The 14,684-nt window shown below is 41.1% G+C and overlaps 1 protein-coding gene and 1 pseudogene across 1 annotated transcript in view; both read right to left on the bottom strand.

Annotated features, from left to right (window-relative positions):
- Positions 1 to 14,684, bottom strand: part of LOC147885603 (uncharacterized) — a 47,604-nt gene that overhangs the window by 20,861 nt on the left and 12,059 nt on the right. Inside the window, exons 3-7 of the mRNA XM_087396720.1 lie at positions 7,041 to 7,174; positions 1,959 to 2,026; positions 1,645 to 1,858; positions 1,435 to 1,527; positions 1,141 to 1,269 (exon numbers count right to left, since the gene is read on the bottom strand). Coding sequence (XP_087252846.1) covers positions 1,141 to 1,269; positions 1,435 to 1,527; positions 1,645 to 1,858; positions 1,959 to 2,026; positions 7,041 to 7,174 — 638 coding nt within the window. The remainder of the gene's footprint in view (positions 1 to 1,140; positions 1,270 to 1,434; positions 1,528 to 1,644; positions 1,859 to 1,958; positions 2,027 to 7,040; positions 7,175 to 14,684) is intronic.
- On the bottom strand, positions 8,698 to 9,832 carry LOC147885604 (uncharacterized; annotated as a pseudogene).

The following is a 14,684-nucleotide window of genomic DNA, read 5'->3' on the forward strand; positions in this document are numbered from 1 at the left end:
AGCACGAACATGCCTAATTGCACTACAGTAGCACGAAATGCATCTTACACCAATGGCTTTTTCTGACAATATCTCCTTAACAAGGACATTACATCCTAGGAACAGAACCAAGTAGCAGATAGTGTGAGGGTCTAAGACTATTAGTTAGTCTTAGGAGTCTAATCATGGTGCAATCCTAAGAGTGGGATAAGGCCTAGAGTGACTAAAAAGGAGGGGGTACCTTCCATAGCGGGGTAATCATACCTAAGCAAATATAGAACAGTGTAACCTAAGCTTACGAGTTGTGGGGTAGCAGCCACTAGCGACCTTTAGAACCTTCTTCAGAGTGGGAGAAGGCAAGAAACTGTCAAATGGAGACAACCATCATACACAAAGGCTGAAGCTGCTCCTGAATCTGCAGTAAGAGATTTGACCAATTGTAACACAGGGATCACTCCAAGGCATAAGTTCTTATGCTCAATCTAAGAGTTGGTCCACACATTGTACATAGGATCAGATTCAAGATGGTGTTGCCAGATTCGTTTGTAGATTGTTCACACCCTATGAAGCTAAGCTTGAAATTACATGCGACCTCATTGATTTTATTAGGCTTTTTGTAAGGGTATGGGCAACAAATACTATGGTATTCTTCATGTTACACATTTGCTAACTGTTCTGCTATATATTTGATTATCAAGAGGTCTTTAACAAAACTCAGAGTCTGAGAGGAAAAGTGGTGAATGGAATACTCAATGTCCTTTTATAACCTAGAACCAGCATGTAACAGTTTTGGCAACTCTTCCATTAGACATTTGATCATCGAGACATTGGTTAAACAATCTGAGACTCTTAAGAGGATAAGTGATGGACCTATTAGAACATTTTCAGTTATTTTCTGAGAATGGATGTGTGAGATGCTTGACTCACTTTTAACTGCATCTAATAGTCTCTCTAGAAGTGGCCAACAACATCAACTCAATGGATTGAACAGTCTTTGCAATGCTCATACTTGAAAACTTCTACTTGCCAGTGTGAGGTGTAGCCATAAGTTATGGACACATGACAAGACTTGGCACAGATGTTTTTCAAATAAACACTAACTCAACAAAAGGTGCTCATGAAATTAAAAATGCCCAATATAACTCTCAAGCTCCGAATTACCTTGCCGTAGTCATCAGGAAACTCAGACTCTGCATACACTGGATTACAAGACTTTGAAGGATACTCGGACATTGCATCCATCAGCATCATTTGATAACCATGAAACAGATCCATTGCTTCACCATCTAGCTTCATGGAGGCATAAATAAATGTCACAAGAAATTTAAGTCCATGTGTGCCCATTTTGAAAGATGTTTCGTTCAGAATATCTGTTGTTATGAAGAAGCTATCATTTCAAGGCAATGTGTCCAAATTTGAGAACATTTAAATTCCAAAAAAGCTTGATCTTCTCACCTTAATATCCTGGCAAAAAATCTTTACTAGTAGGTTCTGTAGATCAGATAGACTCATATAATTTTTATCTGAAAAATCTATTGGTTTTGAAACCTGTAATTGAAAACAGTTTGCTCCAATGAAAGTTGCAACAAGAAAGTGGATAACTAGATAACCAAAAAAACTAAGGCCAGAAATAAGCCTGAAAAACAAACACCCTTTAATCCATACCAGATCTCCATCTGTGAGAACATGAGCTATCCCTAATTTCATGCCTTCCACTTCCTTACTGATTGGTTGCATGCATTCGCTTTTCTTAGGAGGGAGAGTGACTGACGTGCCTCCAAGATAAATTCCAACTGGTTCACAAAATCTATTGTCTTCTGTGCTGATTGGCTCTGACAGCCTATGCTGAAGTCTCGTGCTTTCTAAGCCCAACTGCCACCTTCAAACAAATTTAGAGCACCTGATAGGATTGAGTCATACCTAACATCTCCTTGATACCTTGAGAAGCAGAAATTATTACGTTTTGAGTCAATACTTACATGGTCTTGTTAAGGTAGTGTTGGCCAGCAAAAGCATATAAGCGATTAAATGCCACATTATCTGACACCTGGTAAAAGACATTACCTCTGTGACGATCCAAAAAAGGACAAATCATATTTATTCGAGTACAACCAGAGATGAGCTCAGCACATAGGACAAAACAAAGCGCCTATGTTTCTTTAATTTGTTTCATTGTTGCAAGTATGGTCTAATTTTCTTTAATTTGTTGCAAGTATGATCATTAGAAAATCTTATCACTCGGAGCTTGCGGAGGATTCCTCAACCCACAGATAGAACAACATTTTTCCCACAACCCCTACGGCCATGTATCATAAAGAGAATTCTTCAAACATCCAGATTTTGTGCCAAGTATACCTGAGCAATGATTTGTACTTTTAAAAAGAGTGTCGTCTCAAGCACTCAAAACATGATGCTCAGAGGCCAGCATGATTTTGGAATCCTCCAACTCTCTACTATAAACAAACAGGTTCCATCCACCATCCCATCATATTTAGGTGTCAAAGTAGGAACTCCAAGAACTTGAGCAACCCTTGCTTGCTGGATGTGTCGTGCTGCAAGCCCTCTTGAAATAATGTTGTACCTCTCCATCATCATCAATTATGTTATGTCCATGGCTAACTATAGGTTGCCCATTTAAGGCTTTGGTTGGGCATCTGTTCAAAACATGTGCAGCACATAAAATGGCTTCCATTCAGAATGTATGTGGCAGCCTTGTAACCTTTATCATACATGTGGCTTTCATTAAAGCTCAGTGAAACCATTTGCTGAGATGTGTACGGCACTGTACACTGGTGAAAAATGCCTTTGTTCTGCAAACATGACAAAGGCAATTGACATACATTCCCACCCTCTATCTATTCTCAGTGTCTGCACCTTGCAACCTGTCTGGTTTCCAGCCATGATTACAAATTGCTAAAAATGCATATATACATCTGAATTCTCCTTCAAAGGATAGACCCAAATGAAGTGGAAAAGCCTTCTATGAAGGGCACTAAATACAGATACTTTCCCATGGCTGGTGTCCTCACGGGACCACACACATCACTATGTATGAGCTGTAATTTCCTAACTGCTCATACAGAACCATCCGTTGGAAAGACATTCCTATGCATCTTTCACAAACATGTTTTGAGGGGGTCTCGAGTGTAGGCATTTCACAACCATATTGTGTATCTAGAGAAGCTACAAACTGTTATAGCTTATGTGGGAAATTTTGGTATGCCATAATTCTGCATATTTCATTGCAGATGTATCTGTTGCCACACAAGCATTTCAGGAAAGTAAAGGGAATTTTTTAAATTTTATGCATAGAATGCAAAAGTAAAGTGCCTACTTTGTGTGAAGGCAAAAGAAAAGTGAAGTTTTGTAGAAGGCATTAATTTACATGCATACGTAAAAGCCTAGCATCATCTATATCTGTTGCTGCAATTTTCGCCTAGTCTTCACATTACCATTCTCGGGCACACAGTCGCCTATGAATCTACTCCATCTCTCACCACTCCTTTTTTGCTAAGGTATCTACCTTAGATCTAAGTTTAATTTATGAGTCCTCTTTAGTGTTTTATGCGGCTTAGGTGACCTAACTGTCCTATCTAAGCCTCAAGTCCCAACTCCCATCCATCTTGATTGGCTTATTGTCCTAAGATATACCTGATTAATCCAGGAACATTCCCGAACTCATCCTCTAAAAACACAACATAGTGCACTTTCAATCTCACAATAGTCACTCATAAGATTGAAAACCATAAACAGTATAAAAATATGCTCTCACACATACAAATCCACACACCCACACATACTTGAGCATCCATTTATACAAAGTCTTCGTACTGAGTTTCTGTCGGCACTCCGGAGGTGAAGGGCAAATTCAGCCATGACGAAGGCTAGCACTAAAGTAGAAGGCTAATCAAAATGTAGTCCAAATCTCTTCATTCAAGCTACAACTGCTTGTGAAGTCTAAACGATTTCATTTTAGTCTCTCCCAAACGAGAATCTAAATCTACCTGATAGGGCAACGTATCATTTAAGATAGAAAGAATTATCACAATACCAGCAGGCCGCAACTTGGGCGAAAACTTCACAAGGTGAAATTTGCATGTCCGCTAATACAGCAAAAGCATATACCTAGATGAATCTAGGAACATTCCCGAACTCATCCTCTAAAAACACAACATAGTGCAGTTTCAGTCTCATAATAGTCACTCATAAGATTGAAAACCATAAACTCCATCACGCATAGCAGGGACTAGCTACTATGACATCCCACTGACGTCATCGGCGCCCAATAGTGGGTGTAGACCATAGTATAAAAATATGCCCTCACACATACAGATCCGCACACCCACACATACTTGAGCATCCATTTATACAAAATCTTTGTACTAAGTTTATGTCGGCACTACGGAGGTGAAGGGCAAACTCAGCCATGACAAAGGCTAGCACTAGAGGAGAAGGCTAATCAAAAAGTAGTCCAAATCTCTTCATTCAAGCTACAACTGCTTGTGAAGTCTAAACGATTTCATTTTAGTCTCTCCCAAACGAGCATCTAAATCTAGCTGATAGGGCAATGCACCATTTAAGATAGAAAGAATTATCGCAATACCAGCAGGCCACAACTTGGACGAAAACTTCACAAGGTGAAATTTGCATGTCCAATGATACAGCAAAAGCATATACCTAGATGAATCTAGGAACATTCCCGAACTCGTCCTCTAAAACACAACATAGTGCACTTTCAATCTCACGATAGTCACTCATAAGATTGAAAACCATAAACTCCATCACGCATAGCAGGGACTAGCTACTATGACATCCCCACTGACGTCACCAGCGCCCAACAGTGGGTGTAGACCATAGTATAAAAATATGCTCTCACACATACAAATCCACACACCCACAGATACTTGAGCATCCATTTATACAAAGTCTTCGTACTGAGTTTCTGTTGGCACTACAGAGGTGAAGGGCAAACTCAGCCATGACGAAGGCTAGCACTAAAGGAGAAGGCTAATCAAAAAGTAGTCCAAATCTCTTCATTCAAGCTACAACTGCTTGTGAAGTCTAAACGATTTCATTTTAGTCTCTCCCAAGCGAGCATCTAAATCTAGCTGATAGGGCAACACACCATTTAAGATAGAAAGAATTATCGCAATACCAACAGGCCGCAACTTGGACGAAAACTTTCTAACGTATCCTACTTGCCTAAGTACTAACTGCCCTTTCTGTCCGAAACATTTGTAGTACCATTCTGAAAAAAGGAAGAAAAAAATCAGAAAGCTAGCCAGCTGCAATACCAGCCACATCCATGGGGACATGTAAGATTCTGCTAATCAAAAAGCTGCAATAAGCCTTCCTTTTTCCAAGGTAAAATAAACTCCAACTCTAGGCCATACAGTCATGTGCAGGTCACTTGCGGCTCAAGGTACTATGGTACAAAAACGTGCACATCTATCTTCAAATGAGCCCCTATCAAGCAACAATATGCAGATGGACACTGCTCAACTTGAGCAAAAGCCTACCACCCACAAGTGGCATATGCCTTCCAATCCTATGTGTCTTGCATCAGTATGTGCACAGGCTCAGTTTTTAGAGGCTTTGTCTCCAATCCTACATAGCAAACTTTTGTAGATGGGACAGCAACTTCGTTAGCAGATTAGCCAATAGGTTGGCCTGAGCAACATGTAATGCATGGGACTGAGAATGGAATTTGTTTGCCACGGGGCTGTTTCATGATAGATGCCACATGTACCATGCCACCTCACAGGCTGCCACATCAGCATTGACTGCCATGTCAGCATGCCTGCCACATCAGCACAGCTGCCCATGAGCATGCCACATCAGCATGGCTGCCACGTGTCATTCCCAACCTGCGTCTTTAGCATACAACACTTTGTTTTGTAGCATACCTTTTCTTAATCATACCCATATAGAATGCATTACTTGATCTGATTTCACCCTGAAGTTCCTATCGATTAGCTTTAGTCATTGGCCTAATCTAGGATTAATTCTACAGTCTTGGTTTGTTCGGTCTTCTCACATATCCTATTAGGCCTATTTAGTTCGTCATCTTGCCTTGTAAATCTCTCTTGTCTCATTCATGTTCACAGCCCCACACTTCAACTACAAACATTATTGTTAATAGTCACTAGGTTGGTATACATTTTATGCATTTGATTGGGGGGTGGGTCTTTTTCCCTGATAGAGCTACTTCTCAACTTGTTGGACGCTAATGCCCTTGATCCCTATTCTAGGAGTCCACCCAAAAATGCTGGACCCTAGCCAACTGGTACATGACTGAATAGTAGGAAAACATATATATATTTTTTGGCAAGTTTCCAAATTTAAATTGCAGAAAATAAAGATATGCATTACCAAGCAATTGGCATGGTGCTTACTGAACCTCTGGTGCATTGAGCGTTGAGTAAGCGAAACGCTGCACTTACCCCCAGTCCCCGAAGGGCAGACCCCTATCGGCATTCGAATATATGCTTTGTGTGAAGAGAAGTGACAATGAAATAAATAAAACTACCAAGCAAGTGGATACGGTTTGAGAAGAGCGTTGACATGTCATCCTCAAAACCTAGGTCAATGCTCTAACACCAACCAAGGGTACCCACAACTCAAACTTGCAAGAACAAAAAATCAAAACTGCTTGCAAATCCAATACCGGCATCACAGATGGAAAAGCACAAAGCAGGTGAAGCATGGTAATAGAGGATAGCTTGCTAAGGAGCAGGAACGTTGTCACAATTACAAAACTGTCACTGTTAAGCCTAATGTTATGATAAAGTAGTTAGGTTCTCTTTGTTACATGGTTATCAAACTTAGCATTATATGACCTAAAAGCCTTGCTGGTTTAATTGGGGTTTAAGCTTCCATAGAGAGATTCGTAAATGACACACAGACTCTTGACTCTTGTAAAAACTCTTTTATCATAAGGGTAAGGTACTTGATTACACAGCTTCTTACATTTAAGAACCCATTTTTAGATGTCATATTATGTCGCATTCACAAGCTATTAAGTCATGAACAAAGACAATTTGAAGAAAAGTAATAGTCACCAGAAATAGCTTGCGGATCTCATGAGCAATTGTTATATTTCCACTAGCAATGTTTGACGGGTCATATGCTGCTATTTCCTCCTCTTCTCGCAATGGATAAAATGCCAAAGGTGTCGTGCATGTTATATCAAGACCTAGGGACACAAGGAAACAGATTCATGATTCCAGAACATCAAAAGTTTGCAATACAGTTTTAGCTACATGTTTTTTTCATGCATCATGCCATCAATATGTGAAAAGATCTCAGACGAATCACATAAAATGATTTTTCAATCGTCAGCGATAGCAGCTCACCCTTAGGCACAACGATGCTCAAGGTTGGGGATACTGGCAGTTGCTCCCCTTCGCTTGAACATGTAATCATGCGTTTGTGTGTGTGAACTGAGTGAATAACTCGATTTTCTTTCCATTATTGTTATTCCCACATATACAAATGTGTTATCCAACACCTTAATGCTGTATATAACTCTAGAGTTTACTCTTACCACTAATTTTGCCTTACTGTAAACAACGTCAAAGTTACAATAAACAAAGCAGACCAACTTCTAAAGCTCATTGAGAATAGCTTCTGAAACTCACTGCTGAATACTGCATTCTCAATAACTGCAATGTAACCGTTTATTTAGGTTCTCATCTGTGTACTTAAATAAACATTGTAATACCTTTTTCTCAAAAAAACCAGAGGGTATCATCACATGGACAAGAGTAGAAAAAGTGCTTTTACAAAGTGGACAGCTTGTTGCGACACCAATCATAAGACTAGACTACATCCACTCTTACAAATTAAGTTTTTTTATAGAACAAGCAAAAGAACAAAGGGGAAAAAAAGAAAGAAATGAGTAAATTAGAAAAATAAAAAAGAAGAAAAAGAACTTAGTAAGCAAAGTTACACTTATATGTTCTCATCAGTACCTAAGCATAAGCTGCCATCTCGGTCTCAAAAGATTCCGTAATCTCTCAAGTAAACTCGGTGCTTACTAAGCTTTGAAATCGCAACCAAACAACAAAAACTTTGAAAGCAAAAAAGAAGAAACGAGTGAAAATTTAGAAGAAGAAAAGCAGAGAGAGAGAGAGAGAGAGAGAGTTTAACTGGTTAAATCTCCATCACAACCCAACCTAACCCTGAAATTTTTTAAAATGTAAAAGAAGCAGAAAGAAACAACAAGGAAACAAAGATATACCAGCATACAAATTAAACACCAACACAAGCACAAGGAAACAATTATTATCATTATTATGTAATTAGTTCGTTTTTTATTTGTTTATTTCATATATATATATATATATATATATATATAAAAGAAGTGGGAGAAAAAATACACACAAGAACTAAACTAAAGAGGTACCTAGGAGCACAAGAAATTTAAAAATAGAACAATCTAAGAAATAAAAAGAAAATGGGCTATGAAGCTCCCCACTTTGGATTTTGATTCTACGTTCAAGGATCCTAAGCATACCCAAAGCCGAAATTCTGAAGATATAACACTACAACGACGGACAGGGCGGAGTTTCTTCATCGCTTTTCTTGTATTAAGCCTTTTCTAAGAAGTAATAGAATTAAATTTAGAGATACATGCACTCTTACTTGTGCAAAGACAAGAGAAAACCTATAGAATTGGGAAGTAGTCACTCCATTATTAGCCATATCAGAGATGTTTCAGTCAATGTGAGGCATTCGTATGATATTCATACGCAAGTTGTTGTCACTTATCATAGATATCAATTTCTAAACCTAAGGAAGGTTGAGTAATGCTAAGGTCCAAGAAACTACAAAAGCTTCCAATAGATATGCGATTAAGTTCACAAAGCTCTCAGGGATAAATTCCTCCACCAAATGAGTTTGAATCTTTGTACATAAAATCTCTAAAGTTTGGAATGTCTGGGACAAATAAGTCATCTATGAATCTCCTAACCTGACTTAGTTTATGGAGAGCAATTGGAAAAGTCTCACAAGAGATCAAACGCTCCATAAACTCAAATTCATAAGTAAAAAGGTAGAAGTTTGCTAAGAAAATAGCACAATTAGTGCCCATTGGAATACCAATGCTTTGTTGAAATAAAGAGTCTCCTAGAGCTATGAACAAATTATATAGAAGGAAGTTCAACCAACAATGGACATATTTAACAGCTATCACTTTTGTGCACCTTTTCTTCAAATCCAAGTCTTGCTTTTTAGATTTCATCCAACGAAAATCAAAATGCAAGGCTGATTTTTCAACTCTTGAAACTTTGCATCTATCTTTTTCATATCTATAGTTGAAGACTTGTGAAACAAGATTTCCTATTCGTGACTTCAAATCTTCTAAGTCTATCTTACTAAAGAGTGTAATAAAATTAAATGTTTCAAGCAAGATTGGAGCACACTTCTCTTCTACACTCTAAGAGGAGTTAGAAAACTTTATGACTGCAAATTATTCAAAATCCAACTTAAATCTACTGTCAACATTTCTCCAAAGTTCATGGACAGTTGGTAAAACGGCCTTGAAGCAATAACTCAATCACTTTGAGAGAAGTCTTAGAAGCCACTGCAATGAATCTAGGTTTCTTAGGATTTTTATGGAACTTCCCGGCTGCATAGAGATAAGGAGGACTTGGGTTGCAAACGAACCCAAAAGACTTACAGAAGTTTTGATGTTTAAAAATCAAATCCTTTGGAAGTATAGAGCAACTAGCATATGTCCTTGCTACAGGGAAAATAAAACTTTTTACAGGTGAAGAAGTCAGATCCTATGTATACTTGGGATGCATTTTCACAAGCCCTAAGCTTACCATGAAACCAGCAAGACAGGCATGTTTGACTACAGGGCATGCTTCATTCTTGAATTGGTGAGACATTGTTTCCAAGCCCACTTCCATCACATAAACATGAAATTGTTCCTTTTTTATTCTCTAGTTTGACCAATGGCCTGCTGCTTTTTGGGTAGTAGACCTTAGAGAGGATGAGTGGATTAGGTTTGAAAGACTACAGGACATGATGCTATCTCACATGATCTGGGCGAGATGACATTATCCTCCCATAGTTTGCAATGTTATTCCAAATCATTACCTTTCTGGACCAAGTCAAACAGTTTGATTGGACAGATACAGACCATTTGGGATACCATCATTGCCACATCTTGACGCTAGGCTACTTTACACCATCCATGACTTACTCCCTACACAAAGAATGCCAGCACTAAAGCTTGGATATGTTCCGAATACACCAAGATTTGTGGGACCCCAATCGGGCCAGATGGCCATCGGTGCCAAGGAACGAGAAAAGAAACAGGAACGTCTGATGCTAGAACAGAAATGTTTCGGGATGGGGGAACGGGAAAGCGACATCGCACAATGCATCATCAAATCACATGGAAATATACCAAAGTATGACAACAAAACTAGGCTGGGTGTGGGCTGCAAAGGACTGGCCGTCGGCTAAGCTATGAGAGTGAGAGGCTAGTGGAGAGTAGAGTGAGGGGTGAGTCGGTAGGAGAGAGTGTAGTGAGGGCTGAGAGGGCAGTATAGGCTGAGAGGGCTATGATGCAGTGAGAGCGTAGAAATGGACCTCAATGTGTAGTTTCGGCCTGTTTTGCTAGTCATGTGGCACACCAAATCCCGGAACACCATTGATTGCATGGGAACATGTTTCCAGGAATGGGAATGTGTTCCCCTTTCGTGATGTTACTGTGATGATGAATTGAAAATGACAACGGAGTTGTCTTGTGCTTCAAAGTACTTTCAATCCCTTGACACATTTTAAGAGAGTCATTTTCCTCCATCAGTTTTGCACTCAAGGCATAAAATTGTTAAAGTTTCTCTGAATGCAAAAACAACTTTGATTTTAGTTTCATCATTGTTTTTTTTTTTTGTAGCATGAAATAAAGTCTCTTGCATGATACTGTTTGGAGGAGACGAAAGGAGAAAATCAGAGGTAGTTGCACAAGAGAGCTGCGCACAGGTAGCTGTGTGCTGAGCTGCAGGAGGCTGCGAGGCTTGGGCTGGGAGAAAGTATAGTGCTCCCATATTGCGCCAGTCTGATTCTTTCCCTGTTTGTGTGTGTGTCTCTATATGGGATACAAAACTTAAGATGGGTCGTACTAGTTGGATGTTGGTCCTTTATATTGAAATGAGTAATCTCCTGGCATTGTATCGTTGAGGCTATTCAAGCCAAGGCTTCAATCAGTGGAAGCATTTGGTTGATTCCGCCGGAAGTTGCATCTAGCATATTGTATCAAATTATAGCATGTGTGTGTGTGTGCACGCGCGCGTGCGCTATTGCTCGTGCTAGAGTTACCCAAAGGGTTTATTCGACAGAATTCTCTGCATCGGATCCTAGTTCCACTCCGAACTCCATATGAATGGCTTGAATAAATTGCAGACATAGATCACAAAATCATTTTTGAACCTACTCATGACAAATGAAATAAGTAGTGTAGGTTGTAGGAATGTTCGAAATGGCTTGTCACTATGTGGGTTGATGAAATGTGTTAATTGTCAGTATTTTTACACTTCTCCATACAATGTACATGTTCATGTATTGCAAGGTGGTTACAGAGATCACACACATCACCCTATTTTCCTATCATCGTCTGATGGTGGCTGGGGGTTCTGCTCTCTCGCTCTCACCTTCTCTGTCCTCCATGAAGTGATCTAGGTAGAGAGACTCCTATTTGGCAATTTGCTCTGCCTTTTGGATTTGCTTGCGCTCTACTGGCACTTGGTCGATCTCACCTTCCAAGAGGATATTCAGCTCAATTAAGCGAGTCTTCACATCTTGGGGAAACTAATCGATGGACTCGTGCTTCAAGCTCTATAGCTTGCTCCGCTCATCCTCTTCATTCACTTCCTAGCTGAAACACCGAAGGAAGGCTTCATTGATCTACTTCCAATCCCGAAATTATCCTATCAGGAATTCTTTAAAACAATCGCTAAGCCAGTTTTGGTAGCTGAAGCAAACTTCTCCTGGGTAGAACCCTCCTACCAAGGGGAGGAAAATCCATGGGAGAGCGAACCCCTACACCTGCGGAGAGGGATGCTCTGTCGATAGGAATTCGCAGAACAGCATTCCCAAAAGTGGAGGGTACAAACTCCTCTTCCCCAATATCTGCCATATCTGCCAATACAGAGAAGGAGTTCCTTTGAATCAAGCCTGGCAGAGGCGTACAGAGAATCCCTGCACTCAAAGGAGGAGGAGAGACAACCCCCTTGCCTCTATCTAAAGAGGTAGACCGAAGGGCAGAAGAGGTAGGGGGCTGCACCAGAGAATGGCCAGGTGTCTGAAGATCACAGTGAGCATCACCACTACTCCTATCCAAGGGTGGATCTGAGGTATCTCTGGCGGGGATCAAGGCACTGGATAGCCCCTCTTGAGCTGCAACTGGTGGAACAAGGGCTGGGGCATCTGTATCCACAACTAGAACTAGGAAATTCCCTGCTCGAATCTGAGGGTCGGGGGCACGGCAGGTGTCCTCCTGTGAGGAAGATGGAGGATCAATAACCCTGACCAGTACCCAACCGGGGGCAATAGGTGCTGGTTGTGCTGAGAGTCCTAGACGCACTACAGGTGCTGGGTGTGACACTGGAACTGGCCACCGAAGTTGCAGAATGAAAAGATGGTGCCGAGGAAGCACTACCAGGAGCCGCACCAAAAGAGCACTTGGGTCATAGGCAACTGCTTTGTAATCAGCTTCATCCAAGTGTTACTGGGGGCTCCATTGATCTAGAAATTGTGCCAAGTCAGGCAAACCCAAGTCATACATTTTGGTCACCTACCTTGGGTTCTAGGAGTGGTACATGCAGTTCAGTTTCGCATCTTTTTTCCCCTTGGTTGTTGGACACGGGGTGATTATTCCTTCTAGAGCTCAGTGGATTATTCTCTTGATTGGGGTCCCCAAGTGTAATCTGTGTGTCGGTCCTCTGAGCTGCCGTGTCACTAGCTCTGGGTCTCGATCATGCCTCTAACCTATGGAGGGGGGGTCTATATGGTATGGTTGGAAGAAATCTGTGATCATGCTCTGAGAAGAGTCCACCAAGGTATGCTCCTCATGTCTCTGAGATCGGAGTAAGCACTCACAATGCCTAACGAACTCATGGATGAACGTGGCCAGGCACCTCTGATCTGGAAAAGAGAGGAATCGGGATAACAGCCCAGAGCTATCTCTGAACAAGCAATAAAAACGTCCTCTAATCTCATATAGTAAATAGGGCACCTAAAGATGAAATGTTCCTTAGGCTCAATCTCTTGAAGTTGCACAACTTGCATATACGGCTCTCCCTCGATATACCCTCTACCCGATCACTCTCAATGCGGAATCTATGTGAAGAGACCCAAAACTGCCCAATGGATATCCTCAATGAATGGTGCAAGTGTATACCCTAGTAGGTCAATTAACCCCTCATCTAAGATATGTAGGCAATGCTCCCTGTAGAAGTTAAGCTTCACTGGAAGCTCGATCGGCTCCAACCAAGTCCGGAATGTGTGTAGCTGTAGAAGATCCTCCCGTGTGACCTAGTTGACCTCATGATATCGGAGTGGGGAGAACGCCGCATCAATGTTGTATTCGAAGGAAGGAAGTCTATCCATATGTAACCCCAGTCGCTCAAACCATCTCACTGTATGCGCAAACCAGCATCTTTGGTTCCCTGCCTCTAATAACACCATGGAGGAGGACAGTGCTAACCACGGTAATATGTTGCACTCCGAGGTGTAATCTCCATATGCTCAAACTCTATATAAGTAGGTAATGACCTGAAATGCTGCATCGAGCTGCAATGGTGAGGATCCAAACTCAGCCAAGATGATCTGGTGAGGAACTGACGGCTTACTACGAATCATTCGTGATAGCATAAGAACCTGTAATTGCTCCACACGAGCCCACTCAGTATCAAACAAGTCCGGCCCCCAACAAGGGCTGCCATACATCCCTGCTGGTCTAACTAAAGAGTCGAAGAGTAGACACTTGGTTTGAGGGTCCTGAAAGTATGAATGGAAGCACTGCCTCTCCAATCTAGCTAGCGAGGCATATCCTCTGCTTAGACGAGCTTGTATCGTGTAAAACTCTCAAGGATATCTCACGCTGCTATGCAATATAAACTAGACCTGCGCTACTTCTTCCTCACGGGCGATGGCTATTGTTCTTTCCTCCCAGCCAACTCTCAAGGACTTGATGCGTGATTCCACCTTTCTCAACGTTAATTCCTTCATCCTTATCCCTGAGACCCACAATTCCCTAGATAGTTCTTGGCCACATGTCTACATTTTAGGCCCTTACTTAGATGCATCCTTTTTCACCCCTCTCTTGGAGTTCCTTTAAAAACAATTGCCCCTAGGCAATTTGCACATTTAGATGCACCTAGGCCCTAGCCCTATTAGAACTATCTAGTCAATGCCATTACGCCCTCACCTAGGACCTTGGCAGTTACTTCTCTTGACCATTTAATTGCGCACATTAATTATTACAAAAGTTGGTCATCTAAGAGAAAATGCCCACCGATCTATCCGAGGTCATGCTATCTCGACTAGAGCATAACATTCCTTCCCTCTTCAAGCATCAGCGTCCTCGATGATGAAATCTGGGAATGCTCTCCGCAACTGGTATACGGATTCCCAGGTAGCTTCCGATAGAGGCTGACCATGCCATGCAACCAACACCGTGGGTATCTTCC

This window comes from Dipteris shenzhenensis, chromosome 25, assembly GCF_047967505.1.
Source record: "Dipteris shenzhenensis isolate YYH24624 ecotype China chromosome 25, Dip_SZ_1.0, whole genome shotgun sequence".
Taxonomy (NCBI): Eukaryota; Viridiplantae; Streptophyta; class Polypodiopsida; order Gleicheniales; family Dipteridaceae; genus Dipteris; species Dipteris shenzhenensis.